General features: G+C 47.0%; 2 protein-coding genes across 7 annotated transcripts in view; one reads left to right on the top strand and one right to left on the bottom strand.

Annotated features, from left to right (window-relative positions):
* BORCS5 (BLOC-1 related complex subunit 5) overlaps positions 1-1,842 on the bottom strand; it is a 36,939-nt gene extending 35,097 nt beyond the window's left edge. The window contains exon 1 of one of the 5 annotated variants that reach the window (XM_034440376.3): positions 1,627-1,842. In XM_034440376.3, the coding sequence (XP_034296267.1) occupies positions 1,627-1,681 (55 nt within the window). In that variant the 5' untranslated portion in view covers positions 1,682-1,842. Of the gene's footprint in view, positions 1-76 lie in introns of all 5 variants that reach the window. The other 4 variants (XM_087873306.1, XM_034440378.3, XM_034440377.3 and 1 more) reach the window with 4 other exon arrangements.
* Positions 1,820-15,848, top strand: MANSC1 (MANSC domain containing 1). 2 transcript variants are annotated; one of them, XM_060684122.2, is made up of 4 exons: positions 1,820-2,126; positions 6,674-7,006; positions 9,157-9,297; positions 10,966-15,848. In XM_060684122.2, the coding sequence occupies exons 2-4, from the start codon at positions 6,787-6,789 to the stop codon at positions 11,733-11,735; spliced, it is 1,131 nt and encodes a 376-aa protein (XP_060540105.2). In that variant the 5' UTR covers positions 1,820-2,126; positions 6,674-6,786; the 3' UTR covers positions 11,736-15,848. The 2 variants fall into 2 exon arrangements, with proteins under 2 accessions (XP_060540105.2, XP_060540106.2); XM_060684123.2 differs by having other exon boundaries at positions 1,833-2,148; positions 10,966-12,497.
* The last annotated feature ends 3,145 nt before the right edge of the window (positions 15,849-18,993 follow it).

Genomic DNA, 18,993 nt, shown 5'->3' with positions numbered 1-18,993 from the left:
GCCAAAACCGTCACCATTACTTCTCATCTAGCATTTCTTTTTGATGTCTGAATCAATATTGACTCTTGGCAAGTACCTGGATTAATCCCTGCAGTTTTCATGGCAAGGTTTTTCAGAAGTGGTTTGCCCTTCCTGGGGCTGAGAAAGATTGAATGGCTTCTCACCGGCTTCCAAACTTATGGTAGGTCTCCTGCTTTCTAGCCTAATGTCTTAACCATTAAAGTGGCTCTTTAAATCTAGCATTACTATATATATATAAAAGCAAAGCAGAAACAACCATGGGCCAAAACGAGGCCTATGAATAAAATAATTCATGGGAAATATACATTTTTCATTTCATAATCCAATGGCTCGAAACTTCACTGTAGTGTTTCTCAATCTCAGCAGCTTCGATTTGTTTGGACTTCAATTCCAGAATTTCCTAGTATAGCTGGCTAGGGAATTCTGGGAGTTGAAGTCCATACTTCTGAAAGTCTATGGAGATTCTCAGTCATTCAGTTCATGGTTGTCCCAAAGGTGCTTTTTTTCCCTGCAAGAGGCAACTGTACTTTCCAGTTTTTCTTTGAAGGCGTTTCGCTTCTCATCCAAGAAGCTTCTTCAGCTCTGACAGGATGGCGAGGAATGGAAGGATTTATGTTCTTTGCAGACAGCTGATCAACTGCATCCTTTCAGAGTGTCTTTGAGGCTACTTGGAGGTTTATCTGTGTCCTTGGGGTCCTTTGAATGCTGCACGTGGGTGTGGAGCCTTCTTGGAACTGTTGAAAGGACTGTGTTGTAGACTGGAGATAGATGATGGTCCTTTCAGCAGTTCCAAGAAGGCTTCTTCATATCCATTTGCACCACTCAGGTGACCCTGAGGACACAGATAACCCTCCAAGTGGCCCAGTGGTGAAATTCAATTTTTTTTTAGTTCTGTGGGCGTGGCTTGGTGGGCATGGTGTGGCTTGGTGGGCATGGCAGGAGAAGGATACTGCAAAATCCCCATTCCCTCCCCACTCCTGGGGGAAGGATATTGCAAAATCTCCATTCCCACCCCACTCTGGGGCCAGCCAGAGGTGGTATCTGCCGGTTCTCAGAACTGCTCAAAATTTCCGCTACCGGTTCTCCAGAACCTGTCAGAACTTGCTGGGTTTCTCCCCTGAAGTGGCCTCAAAGATTCTCTGAAAGGATGCAAAGTGACCAGCTGTCTGCAAAGGAATATAAACCCTCCCATTCCCCACCATCCTGTCAGAGCTGAAGAAGCTTCTTGGATGAGAAGCGAAACGTCTTCAAGAGAAAAAAACCAAAAAGTACAGTTGCCTCTTGTGGGGTGGGGGGGGGAGGGGGAAGCACCTTTGGGACATACCTCAAAAAATTGCCGAGATTGAACCACACTGCTGCAGACTACTCCCGTTTTTTCTAGCTTCGCCTTCGGCCTCTCTCTCTCTACCCGCAGCTCTTCAGCACGAGGGGTCTGAGGAGGCCGCTGGTGAGCAGGCGGGAACCGCCCCGTGGCGGGCAGAGGAGAGCTTCGGACTACAACGAGGGGGAGAAAGAGGGGGAGGCAAAGCTACGCCGCCCCCCTCTCCCCCTTCACTCGATATCCAGGCCTCAGAGGCCTTTTCCGTCCCTCGCGGGAGCGCCCACCTGTCGCGGGGTCGTGAGGGCGGCCCTCAGCCTCGGCGCTCTGCTCGGACCCCATCGCCAGGCAACGGCGGGGCTCTTACGTCATCTCCCCGCGACACGGAGGCGTCTGCGCGTGCCGAGTGGGGGGGGTGTTGGTGGCCGGAAAGAGTACTCTTTCCCTGAGCGTTCTAACCACGCCCCCCTCGTGCCCGGCGCTTCCGCTTCCTGTCCGGAAGCGCGCTGCTTGTTCAGGAAGCGGGGTTGCATCCGCTCCCGTTACGTGGCTGGGTCGGCTCTGCGTAACGGTTGGGCTCCGTTCAAAAAGGAAACGGGCCTCCTTTTTTTTTCCTTGCAAAAACAGAACGTCGCATCCAGCTGCCGGGTTTCTGGACCGACCCGGGCTCGTCTTCCAGGGATTCCCCCGGTTCTGCACAAGAGGCTTAGCCAGAAATCTTCCCCTCCGGCTGGAGGATGGGTGCCTCATCAGCCCGGTCCCGTCCCGGCCGGAGGAAGGAGCCGCGGTAAATAATAACATCGCTGTGGGTGAGCCGGGGACATAAGGATAGGAAGGGGCAGGAGAAGGCATGGGGGGGGAAGCATTGGAGGCGGGGAGGGGGCAAGGGGGGGTTACAGGGGAGCTGTGGGGGGCAGCAAGGGGTCATTGGGCCATGGGGGGGGAAGCATTGGAGGCGGGGAGGGGGCAAGAGGGGGTTAGAGGGGAGCTGTGGGGGGCAGCAAGAGGTCATTGGGCCATGGGGGGGGAAGCATTGGAGGAAGGGAGGGGGCAAGGGGGGGTTAGAGGGGAGCTGTGGGGGGCAGCAAGGGGTCATTGGGCCATGGGGGGGGAAGCATTGGAGGCGGGGAGGGGGCAAGAGGGGGTTAGAGGGGAGCTGTGGGGGGCAGCAAGGGGTCATTGGGCCATGGGGGGGGAAGCATTGGAGGCGGGGAGGGGGCAAGAGGGGGTTAGAGGGGAGCTGTGGGGGGCAGCAAGAGGTCATTGGGCCATGGGGGGGGAAGCATTGGAGGCGGGGAGGGGGCAAGAGGGGGTTAGAGGGGAGCTGTGGGGGGCAGCAAGGGGTCATTGGGCCATGGGGGGGGAAGCATTGGAGGCGGGGAGGGGGCAAGAGGGGGTTAGAGGGGAGCTGTGGGGGGCAGCAAGGGGTCATTGGGCCATGGGGGGGGAAGCATTGGAGGAGGGGAGGGGGCAAGAGGGGGTTAGAGGGGAGCTGTGGGGGGCAGCAAGGGGTCATTGGGCCATGGGGGGGGAAGCATTGGAGGAGGGGAGGGGGCAAGAGGGGGTTAGAGGGGAGCTGTGGGGGGCAGCAAGAGGTCATTGGGCCATGGGGGGGGAAGCATTGGAGGCGGGGAGGGGGCAAGGGGGGGGTTAGAGGGGAGCTGTGGGGGGCAGCAAGGGGTCTTGGGCCATGGGGGGGGAAGCATTGGAGGCGGGGAGGGGGCAAGAGGGGGTTAGAAGGGAGCTGTGGGGGGCAGCAAGGGGTCATTGGGCCATGGGGGGGGCTCTCCCCAGCAACAAAAGGGTGTCATTCGCACGCGCGCGCACACACACACACACACACCCTTTGCTGCCTCTCCTACCTCCCCTTCTCTGGCTGCCTTCGTGAGTCATACTGGGCAAACCTGTCCAACCAGAGTCTCCCATTTGCAGCGGATTGGGAATTTCCACTTGGTGGCTTGGGTTGGGGTGGCTCGATAATACCAATAGCACTTAATAGTAGCAATATTGCTATATTAGCAATATAATAATGGCACTAGCACTTAAGACTTGTGTACCGTTTCACAGGGCTTTTACAACCCTCTCTAAGCGGTTTACAGAGTGAGTCAGCCGATTGCTCCCCCAACAATCTGGGTTTTTCGTTTTATTTATTTATTTATTTATTTGTTGGGACTTGTATGCCGCCCTATCTCCACAGGACTCAGGGCGGCTCACCACAATTAAAACAGAACAGACAAACCGTTAAAACAGAAGTCCAAGTTAAAATTTAGAAATTCAATAAAACCCAGATTAAAACCCCCATCAGTCCAATGCGGCCAGGTGAAGTAGCCAAGTTTTCAGCCACCCGGAGCTCCAGAGGGAGTTGATTCCAAAGGGCGGGTGTGCCCACAGAGAAAGCTCTCTACCTGGGAGTCGCCAGCCGATACTGTCTGGCCGACGGCACCCTGAGTAGGCCCTCCCTGTGGGAGCGCGGACCTAGGCCATGTAAGGCTTTATAGGTAATCACCAGCACCTTTATAGGTAATCACCAGCACCAGTTTTACCGACCTCGGAAGGATGGAAGGCTGAGTCAACCTCAAAGCCTGGTGACAATCGAACTGCGGTCGGTTGGCAGAATTAGCCTGCAATACCGCACTCTAGGGACGCGGTGGTTCAGTGGCCAAGATGCTGCGCTTGTCGATCAAAAGTTTGGTGGTTCGAATCCCTAGTGCTGCGTAACGGGGTGAGCTCTCGTTGCTTGTCCCAGCTTCTGCCAACCTAGCAGTTCGAAAGCCTGTAAAAATGCAAGTAGAAAAACAGAGACCACTTTGGTGGGAAGATAACAGTGTTCCGTGCACTTTTGGTGTTTAGTCATGCCAGCCACATGACCACGGAGACGTCTTCGGACAGCGCTGGCTCTCCGGCTTTGAAACGGAGATGAGCACCGCCCCCTGAGTCGGGAACAACTAGCACATGTGTGCAAGGGGAACCTTTACCTTACTGCATTCTAACCACTGGTGGATGAACACTTTTGTATCTAATGAATATATGACGGATTCCAAATGCTTCAGAGGCTTTTTTGCACAGCTTGCTATTTCTCCTTTCTTTCCTTTTCAAATGTCCATTTTACGTGGCAGGCTCTATAAATTACAAAGTTGGAGGCCAGTGGGTCTTTCAGTGAGGAGGAAATGTCTCCCTGTTTATGCATTGGAGTGATTTGCCTCAATTTAGTTACGCATCATTGAGTTGACTCTTAGTGATTGTTACAGGCAAAAGCTTTTCGCTGTGACTTGCCTGCAGCAAAAAACGTGTAACTCTTCCAAGAACAGTTCTGTAATCTCTTGGATCGCACCCATTCACCGGTAACTTTAATGCCTCCTGGGTTTTTTTTTTCTAGTCCCTCACCCACTTGCCTCACATGCCCAAAATATGTGAGTTTTTGTTTGTCGATCTTTTGTTGACTGATTGTTATGTCAGCTAAGCAGCGAGCCTTTATTTATTTGGTCCACAACTGATCGATGGGTCTTTGTTGTACTTCATAGTAGTCTCCAGATGACTTAATGTGTCAATCCTCTTTCTTTCTCTCATTGTCAAACTTTCATGATAGTATATTACCTCTAAAAAGAACACTGCTCTAAATATTCTGGTCTTTGTTCTTATCCTTTATATTTTGTTTAAATTATCATTCCTTCCTCTTTAGTCTCCTGTTTACTTCTCCAACATCCTGGTTCTCTTTTATTAAGTTGGAGCCCCTGAGAAGAAAATTATGAGTCATTTACACTCCCCATTGTGAATTTACTAAACCGGTTGCTTGACACTGACAGGATGGTCCATGTTCTTCTCTCCATTATCCATTTTGTGATAGTTACCTGAACTTCTGTCCTTCGGCCTTTGCCTGCCTGTTCATTTGACTTTTTTTTTCCCTGTAAAGTTTTAAAGCAAATATTTGTGCGATAAACTTGTGCAAGTGATTCAACATTTACACATTTTAGGTTGTTAGATATTTTCCAATCTCTGAGCGTACAAACTTATCCAGATTGGTTGATATATTGCTGTTAGTACTTTTGCTACCCTTTAAACAATGGATACCGTATTTTTCGGAGTATAAGACCACTTTTTTCCCTCCTAAAAGAGGCTGAAAATTTGGGTGCATTTTATACTCCGAACGTGACCCCATGCGATGCTCAAAATGGCTACCCGGAACAACTGCTGCCTTCTCTTATCTCTTCCACTTTCACCTGCCAACAATCAGCTGAGCTTTTGAAGCTGTTTTTCAGCCCCAACTAGCCTCAACCTCAAAACCAGCAAACAAACTAATGTGCTGAAGCTGACCAGGCTAAGGACTAGCCAGATGAATACCTGGTAGGCAGAATTTTTTTTCCCCATTTTCCTCCCCCAAAACTAAGGTGCGTCTTATATTCCGGTATGTCTTATACTCTGAAAAATACGGTATTTCATTTGGGATTGAAGCTTTCCTATTGACCAGCTGGCTAATTGCTTGCCATGCCTCATTTTCTAATTGAGTCTTTTTTTTTCTTTTTTTTTTTTGCAAATGTTCGTGTTTGTTCATTTTTGTTTATTTTTGTTTTTACACTTTTAATAATCCTGTTTATTAAAAGCTTCAGGGTAGATTGTCCTTTTCTTTTATCTCAAGCTCAACCAGATACCTTTAATGGTTATTCTTGCTCATTCCTTCATTTCATTTTCATGGAGGTCCTCTGGTCTACTTAAAAGATGTCTTTATTTTAGGTATTTATCATATTTGTGTAGCCACCCACATGAAAGTGACTCTTGAGTGGCATACCGCACTCCTTTAGTTTCTCTATTTCTCCTTTTGTTGATGTGCATAATTGACAAATCTGTATGTACTTCTTGCTTTATGCTAGAAATCTGTGTTCATTCATCAAATGTCCTTTTCACTCAAGGCGCATTCTCTACCTTTTTTTCTTGCTGTCAGGATATCTCCTCCTATAAGCCACAGGGATCTTTTTCTCTTCAAAGTTCTGAGAACATTTTTTCTTAATGTTGGGCCAACATTAATGGGCTTCCCGTTGTTTTCCCAAGTTTCTTTCTTCATATTTGGGATCACCCCAAGCCTCTTGATATATCCCAGGGCTTTGAGAAAAGCATAACTTGTCTCACTGCTTTGGTATTTGCTTTCCTTCCCCCCCCACCCCGAAGCTGCTTTCTTATCAACGTAAAGTTCCTTTACATCCCAATTAGTCATTCCATACTGAACTGTTTTGTGACAGGTAAAACTAGTCTTTTGACTCATGATTTGAAATGTGCTTGTTTCACTACTGGAAATTCCTTCTACAGTTCTTTTAACCCTGTTATAATCTTCTTTTTTCTTAGCTGAAGGATTTCAAGGAATGCGGCCATCTTGGAAAGCTGTACCCTGGGCTTGAAAAATTCTATAGGTGTGAATGAAAATACCTTTCCAGAGCCCATCACTCTGAGAGGAAGAAATGGCTGTCCAGACCACACTGTGCTTGGCCTGGGTATCAGCAGTGCTGGCTTTGGTCGCGGTAAAACCATCCCAGACCCAAAAGTGTTCCTCAGAGAAGATGGAAGACATGACGATCGATATCCCAGCAGCCTTTTCCAAAGGCATCAGAGGGACAGATCCGATCTATGCACCATCTTGGGAAGCCTGTGTGGAGACTTGCTGCTCAGAAAAAATAGCAGGCAAGAGCGACAGATTTGAGGTCGAGTTAAGAACATGTTTGTTTTTAAACAAAAAAATCAGTGAGAAGAAAGGAAGACTACTTCCTGCATCCCTTTCTCTATAACAGTTGGAATTGCAGGTAGTCCTCGATCAGTGACCACAGTGGGGACCAACAACTCGGACGTTAAAGTGGTCATTAAGTAAGACTGCGCCTGTGCTTTTACAATCTTCCTTCAACTTTTCCTTTGCTTTATAGACCTCTGGAGGTGAAGATGTAAATGCAAAGATTGGTGGTAAAGTTACTTTTTTGTCACCCTGGTAAAACTCCAAATGGCCACACAATAAGGCAGTCACTAAACAAGGACTTCCTGTATAGGTAGGCAGGAGTGAACGTCCAACAAACATGCTGATGAACCAGGGTGGATAAAAATCAATGGTTTTTTTTTTAATTTGATTTTTTTTAATTTTTATCATATTTATTGTAATAAAATGCTTTTGAAGTAAAAATCTATCTAAAGATAGTTTTCTATTTAAGACACATTAATAATTTAGTTTATTCAGCGTGAATAAACTAATTAGTTATGTGGCATGAGGCTGTATATTCTACAATGTTTACATTTTTGGTAAACTCATTCAATGAATGCAAACTCTGCAAGCTGAGATAATATGCACCCTAAATAGGAAACCTTCATTTTGTTTGCAAACAATAATATTAAAGATTCTAACTACCAGCAAGAATGTGTTCTTACATTTAAAGAGCACCTGTCATTTCAGATCCCTCGTGGCAGGCGGGCATCCACTCACCTGTCCCTCAACTTGTTGTGTCACTGCCGCATCACCAGCCGCCCCATTAAAGTGAATGGGACTGTTGGTGATTCAGTTAAAGAACCTGATAGTACAGTGGACTAAAGTGCTGTTAAGTAACACCAGCTGCCTGCAATTACTGCAAGTTCAAATCTCACAAGGCTCAAGGTTGACTCATCATCCTTTCAAAGGTAGGTGAAATGAGGACCCAGTTTGTGGGGGCAATAAGCTGACTTTGTATAAATATACAAAAGTATGAAGGCTATTGCTTAACGCATTGTAAGCCGCCCTGAGTCTCTGGAGAAGGGCGGCATATAAATTAAAAAGCAAATAAATAAATAAATAAAGCAAGCAAACAGTGGGTCAGAGGGAGGAGCCGCTGCGGGACAGAGGTGACAGTTGCTCTTTAACAATTATGATTTAAATCGAGTTGATTTAAATCAAGCCTTTTTACTAGTGATTTAAACCATGATTTAAATCGAATCCACCCTGTGATGGACACAAGGACAATTCTGACAATCCTGCACAGGTTAAATATATCTGGGGCTTATGAGGTGGCGGTGGAGTCCTCTATATTACCAGATTTTTCAGAGTATAAGACACAGTTTATTTATTTATTTATTGGTTCGATTTATATGCTGCCCTTCTCCGGAGACTCAGGGCGGCTTACAATGCGTTAAGCAATAGCCTTCATACATTTGTATATACCTGCTTAGTAGGGCTTTGCCCTCCCCCCCCAAAGCAGTGTTCTTTTTTATACAAAGCTTATTGCCCCCACAATCCGGGTCCTCATTTTACCTACCTCGGGTCAACCTTGAGCCTGGTGAGATTTGAACTTGCAGTAATTGCAGGCAGCTGGTGCTACTTAACAGCACTTTAGTCTGCTGCGCCACCAAGGCTCACCAAGCGCCCCCCCCCTCAAAAAAAGTGGGTGGAAATGTCTGTGCTTCTTATACAGCGAATATTGCAGCGAGGGAAAGGGGAGGGTTGGTGCAGTGCCGATCAGCTGTTCTAGAATGGGTGGTGGCGGCAGTGGCGAATGGGCCACTGCGGCAGCGAACGGGCAGCGGTGGCTGCAGCAACTGGGCAGTGGCGGTGAATGGGTGGCGGCAGCAACTGGGCTGCGGCAAACTGATGAATGCTAGGAGGCAGAGGCAGATTTTTTTTTTTCTGGTTTTCCTCCCCAAAAACTAGGTGCGTCTTATAGACCGGAGCGTCTTATATTCCAAAAAATACGGTATTTATGGGTGTCATTATTTTGGAGAACTCCCTTCTCTTCACTCGCATGGAATTACTAGATGATCATAGGGCAGGTAGGCCAAAACTTGCTGTTAAGATATGTTTTCTCTGTTTCTCTGTTTTCTAGGTGATAAGACGTGCAACTATGCGATCTTTAACACCAAAATGAAAAGCAGCTCTCCAAATTGCTATCAGTTTTATTTCCCCGCCCAAGAAACCTGTCCTGTAAAACCAGCGTCAGGACTGGTCACGTACAGAATAATAGAAGGTAAATGAATGGAAATCCACTGATCGACCAGTTTCAACTAGGCATTTGCTGGAAACTCTTAACGTACTTGAAAAAGAGCTCCATTAGAGACTCCAAACAGTTTTCAGTGTAACCTTGCTTTAAAAGATTTCATAAGTAAAACTTTGCCGACCTCCCTTCAAAAAAAATGGAAAGTAGCATATGTTGATATAAAGAAACTGAATCCTTTTCTCTCTCACGCTCCAGAAAAATAGTTTTTCCCAAAATTGAGCCTGTGGTGATATGGGAAAATAAGCCTGTTTTTTTTTTCAGAGTTATTATTCTATTCAATAAGCCAATGGCATTCTTACTCAATTGTGATATTTAGTTTTTATCCACAGATCTGTTCTTTTTCTGCAAAGCAAGCCATATATCATACTTTTCAGAGTATAAGAGACAAAAAATGGGCCCGTTTTTGGCCTCCCAACCCCCCCCCAATGTGTTGCGTTTTTGCCCTCCCCAGCCCCCAGGAGCACTCTGCAGGCCTCCCAAACCCTCTGTGCATCCCGTTTTTCGCAAAAATGGGGTGCACAAAGGGTTTGGGAGGCCTGCAGAGTGCTCCTGGGGGCCGGGGAGGGCAAAAACTTTTTTTTTCTTGTTTTCCTCTTCGAAATCTTGGTGCGTCTTATACTCTGGCGCATCTTATAGTCCGAAAAATACTTAAGGCACAAATAAAGGATCTGTTCTTGAAGTCTCAGGATAGATTGTTTTAATAGAATATAAACCATAAACGTAATTGTAAAGAATCTCATCTTTATCACAATTCCTTCTTAAATTGACGAATGATTGTTAAGCGCCTATTAGTGCTAAAATTGAATTTGGGTGGAGGATTCCTCTTTCCCAGGACTGATGTGCCAGGTTTCTACCTTAACTACTGAAATCTTCCAAATACAACAGCAAGTTTCAGCAAATGTGTGACTCCCAGTTGTAATCCTTGATTCACGAACCAACCAACCACCAGGGAGATTCTGCAAAGAGAAATAAATATTCTAAGAGATTTTGTGGTTTCAGGCATTTCTAACTCACCTGCCTAAAATCTACAGCCTTCAGATTTTTGGAAAAATGGCTGTCAAGATAAACCACTTTCAGATTCATTTTTTGAGCTAGGTATGGCTTTACTTTCACATGAAGAAACAGAGTTGAGCCTGCAAATTTCCTACTCTTAAGACATTCATGGGAATAATCTTGTAATGGTTTAAAGCCCATTCATGATGACTTCCTGATCTGTATTGAGGGGTTTTTTTTGCTGAGGTATAGAGAATCATCATAGGTGGCTCAGTGGCTAAGACGCTGAGCTTGTCGATCTAAAAGTCGGTAGTTCAGCGGTTCGAATCCCTAGCGCCGCATTCCCGGTGAGCTCCCGTTACTTGTCCCAGCTTCTGCCAACCTAGCAGTTCGAAAGCACATAAAAAAATGCAAGTAGAAAAATAGGGACCACCTTTGGTGGGAAGGTAACAGCATTCCGTGCGCCTTTGGCGTTTAGTCATGCCGGCCATATGACCACGGAGACGTCTTCAGACAGCGCTGGCTCTTCGGCTTTGAAACGGAGATGAGCACCACCCCCTAGAGTCGGGAACAACTAGCATGTATGTGCATGGGGAACCTTTACCTTTAGAGAATCATCTGTCTTCCTTTTCTTTTCTTTTTTAGGCAAACAGATACCCAAACCAGCTCCTTCCTTAAAGAAAGTCCCTCATTTTACAGTGAACAGAACAGCGTCCCCACAAGCAGCTGGGTTTGGTCTTGCAAGGCCACTGGGTAGACCGGATTCTTTGCCCAAGACTTCTACAAAAGAGGAAATCTTTGGCCCTTCAGATCATCCCTTAGAGAAAGTAGATGGATCCTCCCAGCATCCCAAAGCTGGAAGGACAGATGAAGTCGAGACTTTGGGTTCTTCAATGGTGCCTGAAAGCAACAGTACTGCTAGCACCATCCAACGACCTACTCCTGTTAAACTATCCCTCGCCACCCTTGACTCTTGGACCAGCAGGACTGCAGCCATTCATAGTCGTCCTAGCCACGTCGCTACTCCTGTGCCTTATGCCAGAAAGACAGAGGTGGCCACTCTCCAGCCTAGCAAGGGCCCTCATCCCAAACCAACGCTTCCTTCCGAAATTGATCTTCACCGTTTCAGTTCATCGTCATCCGCCCTGCCTACTCCGTCTTCTTCTCCTCGGGGCTCCCACCTTAGTGATGACGGACGACTTGGTTTGGAAGGCTTCAGCCTTGATGGCAGCCCAGCCAGGAACGATTTCTCCCTGCTGAGTGACCAAAGCGTCCTCCTTGCCGCCTTGTTTTTCGGGGTGCTGTTTTTTCTCTTGGCGGTGGTGCTGATAGGGGGGAAAATGTTCTGCTCGCGTCAGCCACAGCGCTACACCAGGCTGGACTACTTGATCAATGACATGTACACCAACATGTGAACGTGAGAGGGACCCGGAGACACCTCGGTGGTCAACGTGGAAGAGTTTGGCTGTCTTGTGGCCTTCAGGGAAAGAAAAAAAAAATATGGATTGAATTTGCAGTTCTAATGCAGTTCCGCACACCCAAGTCACAAGGTTCCACCAATTTCAAAATATGTTGCTTTCTCTTATGATCCCTTTCCTCCTTGATGATATATCTATGTCTCACATAGGGATAGCCCATTGCTCCTTCCCACCTCAGAAAGTCTGCGGAAAGTATAGGGCTGGTGTCAGCAACCTGCAGCTCCAGAGCCGCATGCGGCTCTTTGGGTCCTCTGCTGCAGCTCCCTGTCCCATCACTGGCTGGCTTCACTCCTCGCCCTCCCCTCCCAGTCACTCCTCGCCTGGCCTTGGAAATCCGAGAGATACAGAGAGAGGTGGGAGAGAGACATAGATACAGAGAGAGATTAGGGGAGGGAGGGAGGGAGAGAGAGAGGGGGGGGAGAGGGAGAGAGGTTTTGTGGTTCCCGATGTTTTTTAATAACCGGTTCTCTGCCCTAATGACTGGCTGGATAGGTGTGGCTAGGGGGGTCATGTGACTCGGGAATGAATGATGCGGAATTGGCCACACCCACTCAGGTTTTGTGGTTCCCGGTGTTGTTTTTTTTTCTGTGGGAAACGGTTCCAAATCGCTCTTTGTGTGTTTAAGGTTGCAGACCTTAAACACACAAAGGTATAGGGGCGCAATTCTATTTATTTGATGAATACATCCTTAATTAACTTTTGGGCACTATGGGGAAAATTCATGTCTCTCAGAGCACTTTGGCTACAACTCCCTTCTAGAGTCCATCACGTTTCGTTCATCTGTTACAGCCCTGGTATGAAAAGAAAAATCTGCCAAGGAGGAAGAGGGTTATTTTAGTTTTAAAAGGCAAAACATGGATTTGATTTGCCTGCAGGGTATTTAGTTCCAGAGTGCCACACTGCGTGCAAAAATCATTTATAGAGCAAAGAACATATGGCAACAGTGTCCATTTGTGCCAACCCTTCAGATTGGCTAGATGAGCCTCGGTGGCGCAGTGGTTAGAGTGCAGTACTGCAGGGCTACTTCTGCTGACTGCCAGCTGACTGCAATTTGGCAGTTCAAATCTCACCAGGCTCAAGGTTAACTCAGCCTTCCATCCTTTCTAAGGTAGGTAAAATGAGGACCCAGATTGTTGGGGGCAATAGGCTGACTCTGTAAACTGCTTAGAGAGGGCTGTAAAAGCACTGTGAAGCGGTATATAAGTCTTAAGTGCTATTGCTATTAGGAAATACACCACAACAATCACTACCTTAAAGGGTATTGTAACATAATCGTGATAGCTTGACAGGAGTCTCTCTCTTCTTGCTACTTATACCCAAGAGAATTAAGATGGGGGAATGTTCAGACCTTGTTCTGATTTTCTGATCTAAACTGGGGTTTCCTTAATGGCTGAGACACCTTCCTCCAGGCTGTCTCTCTCTATAAATCTATAGGTGGTTTACACCACCTAACAAAACTAGTCAAAAATTTGGACCTTGAAAAAAAAAACAGCTTTTTGCATCCAGAATTGACTTCTGCCTTCTGTTCTGAACTGACTTCTGTGTTCAGCAGCTGAGCCGGTTTTAATTTTTTTAATTTTAAACTCTGCTATAGCGTAACCCGAACAACGGCAAAACCAGATCTTCTGTTCATAATACTGAAGTTTCCTCTTTGACCGGGAGGGAGGGATTCAGTCCCATTACCTCCTGACCTCAGCACTTCAACTGGAGATGCCTTCTGTCCTCAGGTCCTTAAAAGAGGGAAGGAGATCAGCAGCTGCATCGGTCCCCCTTCAGCAGGGGGTGGGCTACTACAGCCTCATTACGACCTGTGGACTTCAACTCCCAGAATTCCTGAGCCAGCATTGCCCACCCCCTGCCCCGCAGGGTAATTGCTGGGATGGTCTTGCATTGAGCTGGACCAGGGGTGTCAAACTCAATTTCATTGAGGGCCGCAGCAGGGTTGTGTTTGATCTTTGGGGGAGCCAAGGTGTGTGTGGCCAGCTTGACATCACTTGTGTCGGGGGCTCCTGTGGTGGCCCAAGCACTTTGCCAGTGAAAACGGGCTCCCGAGCTCCATTTTCGGCTGCGATGGCCTCCTGCAACCCTCTGCCAGCGAAAACTCAGATTGGGAGGGCTATGTTGTGGCCTGCCAGCAGCCAGTGGAGCTGGTGCAGACTCAGACACTGAGGAGGTTGGGGAGGAACCTGGGCCAGTCCTGGAGTCTGGGGAAGGCTCTGATGAGTGCTCTGCGTCGGAGGCAGAGATGGGGCCAGGGCCATCTGACGTCAGCTGCCTTCGGAGTCGGACATCAGTGGGGCAGAAGAGCAGCTGGAGCCTGTTCCCAGTGTGCATGTGCAAGCTGCCAGGAGAAGGGAACAGCTAAGGAACAAGGGTCAACTCAGGAGTAAAGCCACAGGTGGATGGTGAATGGCCCCTCCCATAGTGAATAAAGAGGGGAGGGGAGTTTGCAGGAGACAATTAGTTCGCTTAATTGGTTCGTGACTCTCTGAGACTTCTTGCCAAGTTTTGAAGATGTCGGCCTGGCAGCTCTCCAAGCCAGATAAGGTCTGTGACTGTAAATTCACCCTTGAAAGACTTTGCTGGATGTGAATGGGAGGAATTCACAGTAACTTAAAGAAAGAGTTTTTTTGTCAGGACAAGGAGTCTGCTTCATGCTCTTGGGGAGCCTAGGTCAGAACAGGCTACCCATGGCCCAGGGGTGGGTTCTAATTTTTTTTACTACCGGTTCTGTGGGTGTGGCTTATTTTGTGGGTGTGGCTTGGAGGTCATGTGACTAGGTGGGCGTGGCTAGCTGGTCAGAGTCATTTCTGGAAGGTCCTCGCACTTACGACCCGACTCATTTGTTTGCTTTTAACACTGATCAGCTGTAGGACGGCCCTTTGAAGCCCCGCGGCAAGAGTTTAAACAGTTTTTTTCCCTCTAGCCATCAGCTGGGACTCAGGAGGCAGCAATAGATTGGGGGTGGAACCAAATAAAAGGTAAGAATAACGGGGGTGGGAGGGTGGGGGGGAGGGAGAACCGGTTCAGTGACATCATATCGTCACCGCTACCGGCTCAGCCGAACCGGGAGGAACCCACCACTGCAGTGGCCCTCCCAAGCTCCATTTTCGCTGGCAGAGGCACCATGGACAGGTCCTTTGCTGTTTCCAGGGTGTTCCCATGAGCCAGATCTAAGCACCCTGCTGACCAGATCCGGGTCCCGGGCCTTGAGTTTGACACCCCTGAGCTGGACGGATACACCCGCCACACTGGATTCCATTTAAAAACACAGCTGGGATTGAACAGGAGCTTCCGTGTGTAGTTTCTGGTGTGGAAATGGTCCAAGCACAGGGAAATGAGAGTGAAATTGACCAGTCTCTTTCTCCCTTTTTATTGGGCCTGCCTACAAAGCTGCTAATGTGAGGCTGACAGTTTTTAACAATTACATTTTCCATGATATGGAATAAGGAATTGTTTTATAACGGTAGTCCTCAACTTAGAACCATGGCTTAGCAACCCATCGAACTTAAAACGGCATTGGAAAAAAGTGACTTAACAGCCGGTCTTTACCCAAGTGTTATAGCATTCCCCACAGTCACGTGATCAAAAAATTGGGTGCTTGACAACCGGCATATATCTTTATGATGGTTGCAGTGCTCTGGGTCATGTGATCACTTTTTCCGACTTTCCTAGCCAGCTTCCAACGAGCAAAGTCAGCGAGGGAAGCTGGATTCACTTTAAGGATCGTGTGATTCATTTCATCGCTATGGTGAAAAAGATAAAAATGGGTGTGACCCCATTTAACAACTGCCTTGCTTAGCCACGGAAATTCTAGGTCCAAATGTGGTCGTAAGTCGAGGACTGCCTATATGCCGTTACAAAAATCAGGAATAACCACTAGATGGTGACAAAAGAAGAGTTCTATCTCCTTGCTGCCCTCTAGTGTTTACACAAATTCTTGCAGCTCAGGTGTGTTTTAACTCCTTTTTTTTCCTCTTGGAAATGATTCTACTGCCGATTATTTAAGCAATAATAAAGTTTGAACTGATTTAAAAGGTTTAAAATAAATCCAAGCAGCGTTTGGACAGTCATTTCCTTTTTAAAATGTGCTGTATTTCGTGATCAGTTTGAAACGGATCTTTTCATCCTTTGGAGCGTTGCTTGGAGGTTTTAGATACAAAGCATTTAATGATCCCATAATCCCTTGCGGGGTGGAATCTGGGCAACTGAATGGAGCTGAGTGCTTACTGGCCGGATGTCCTTCCTGTCGCCAATGCGGAGTGTTTTTTAAGCAGATCTATTCTCATTGTGCCCAGAGAGAAAAATATCTGCCTCTACCTAGGATCGAACTCACAGCCTCCTAATTGTGAGGCGAGAGAGCCACTGCACCACTCTTTTAGATATGAAGTATGCCATTTGGAAAAGGCCACAAAGCATCTTCTGATTCTTTTGTGACTAAGGTGGGACTAGAACTCATGGTTACTGTGATTTCCAGCCTGCTTTTAACCTAAAGGGGACATGATTAAAGACACTGAGGTTGTCAACTGGAAAGCTGACAGCCGGGGTTTGAGACCCGAGCGTCATGTGATGGGTTGAGCTCCCATTACTTGCCCCAACTCCTGCCCACCTAGCAGTTGAAAACAGAGGTGGATAGCGCATGAATTAAATGGTTTGCCCAACATCGAAAATGTGAACTCGCTTCACTTGCACACACAACTTCCGCGCATGCATGCAGCCTTCTGCATATTTGCTTTGCTTGCACACGCACTTGCATGCATGCAGCTTAAAAAATGCTGCTAAATAGGACGGCATAGCGCTGGGGCGGCCACCCGCAGGTCGCAATTACCAGTTCGCCCAAACTGGTCCAAACCGGCAGCAGAAACGCCTCCCTACCGGGGAGCAGGAGGCCAACTAGACCACGCCCACCCAGCAACAGGGCTAAAATTTTTGAAGCCCACCCCTGACTGAAGTCCAAATTGCTATTAAGGACACTCTGGAACAGGGGTATCCATCCAACCTTGGCAACTTGAAGATCTGTGGACTTCAGCTCACAGAATTCCTCAACCAGCAATGGGAGTCTGGGAGTTGAAGTCCACAGGTCTTCAAGTGGCTAAGGTTGGATACCCTTGCTCTGGAACAAGGAAGGGTTGTTGTTGTTTTTTTTCTTTTTAATGGGAGCATTACTGGTGAGTTTTAAGGAACGTTTGGCAGGAAAAGCCAGGGGCCCGTTCATTTAAAAGCCACCATGTTTACGCAGAATTTTTTGCGGCCGACTGAATTTTGCTACAGCGCCACAAATATGCTGCTTAGTTTAACACCTTTGAGAAGTGCCAGTAACCAAGAAAAAAAAGAAGAAGATGGGAATGTTGTTTCAGAAAGGCCGGGTGGGGAATCACCGGTAAGAATATTTAAAGGAAAGCACCATCCAACATAAAGAAAAGCAACTCGTTGTTAGTATTTGATTCCATTCGACGATATTTCTGAATGACAGCTGGAATTTTCTTCAGGCTAAAAATGAAGGAGGGATGGAGGGGTTTTACACTGAATTTTTTAATGTTGTAAGGCAGTGTTTCTCAACCTTGGAAGCTTGAAGATGGGTGGACTTCAACTCCCAGAATCCTCTGGGAGTTGAGGTCCACCCATCTTCAAGCTACCAAGGTTGAGAAACACTGTTGTAAGGTATAAGCCACCAGGAGTTGGGGTCTCTGAGGTGGGCAGCCATATAAATTGGTTTACTTAAATAAATAAGATAAAATGAACGCTAGAGGGCAGCAAAGATTAAAAAGATGCTGCTTTTCTAAACTTCATACTGAGGGGCATTATGATGGTTGCCTTTATCCCTTCCCATGGTTCTCTCAAATACTTTGATGAAACTCAAAATACTTTGGCCACCGAATGAGAAGGAAGGACTCCCTGGAGAAGAGCCTAATGCTGGGAACAACTGAGGGAAAAAGAAGAAGGGGACGGCAGAGAATGAGGTGGCTGGATGGAGTCACTGAAGCAGTCGGCGTGAGCTTAAATGGACTCCAGAGGATGGTAGAGGACAGGAAGGCCTGGAGGAACGTTGTCCATGGGGTTGCGATGGGTCGGACACGACTTCGCAACTAACACAACAATGGTTCTCTCCCGGGGAGTCGCAGCAGCAGTAAAACAAAGAAAAAACATCTGTATTTTTGCAGCTGTGCCATAGCTTGGAATATCCAGGTAGTTTTTGACTAGCAGTCTTTATCCAACAACTAATCTTGGACACTCACTGATGCACTCTGCGTTCGGAATGGAGTTGGCAACAAAAGTGCTCAAAACGGTTAAAAATAGAGTTAATTAAGCCAGTAACCCGGGAGATTTTTTAAAAGTGGAAGTAAACTGGGCTGAGGACCATGCCCTCAAGGAAAATAGTAGCCCACCGTTTATAATATTTCAGAAGAACATATTGGAGTTGGGGAAAGCTTTATAATGTGACACGAAATAGTGGTATTTTCTAGAATCATCTCTCTTAGCATGGCAACTTTTAAAAGATATGGACCTCAATTCCCAGAATTCCCCAGCCAGTTTGCTGAGAGTTGAAGTCCCTCTTCTAGCTATGTATGTATGTATGTATGTATGTATGTATGTGTGTGTGTGTGTATGTATGTATGTATGTATATGTATCTATGTATGTATCAATGGTGGGTTTCAAATTTTTTTTACTACCGGTTCGGTGGGTGTGGCTTGGTGGGTGTGGCATGGCATGGCTTTGTGGGCATGGCGGGGGAAGGATACTGTAAAATCTCCATTCCCTCCCCACTCCAGGGGAAGGTTACTGCAAAATCCCCATTTCCTCCCGATCAGCTGGGACTTGGGAGGCAGAGAATAGATGGGGGCAGGGCCAGTCAGAATTTTTACTACCGGTTCTCCGAACTACTCAAACTTTCCTCTACCGGTTCTCCAGAACTGGTCAGAACTTGCTGAAACCCACCTCTGGAATGTATGTATATATGTATACAGAGGCCATATGCATACAGAATATGTATATATGTATACAAAGACCCCCAGAGAGAGCCTTCTCTGTGGGGGCACCTACTATCTGGAATGAGCTCCCCCGGAGATCCGGAGGATCCCAGACCTGCGCACCTTCCGCTGCGCTCTTAAGACCTTTTTATTCCACCAGGCGGGCCTGGCCTAATCTTTTCCCTTTTTCTTTTTAATATGAAAATTTTAATCTGTTTTTTAAATG

This window comes from Pantherophis guttatus, chromosome 7, assembly GCF_059756535.1.
Source record: "Pantherophis guttatus breed Tessera chromosome 7, ASM5975653v1, whole genome shotgun sequence".
In the NCBI taxonomy this organism is placed as follows: Eukaryota; Metazoa; Chordata; class Lepidosauria; order Squamata; family Colubridae; genus Pantherophis; species Pantherophis guttatus.
This window is presented reverse-complemented; position numbering and strand designations above follow the sequence as displayed.

Coding starts and splice junctions, on each gene's coding strand:
- MANSC1 (XM_060684122.2), top strand. CDS start 6,787: ATGGCTGTCCAGACCACACTGTGCTTGGCCTGGGTATCAGCAGTGCTG. Junction 7,007..9,156: donor CTGCTCAGAAAAAATAGCAG/GCAAGAGCGACA, acceptor TCTGTTTTCTAG/GTGATAAGACGTGCAACTAT. Junction 9,298..10,965: donor CACGTACAGAATAATAGAAG/GTAAATGAATGG, acceptor TTTCTTTTTTAG/GCAAACAGATACCCAAACCA.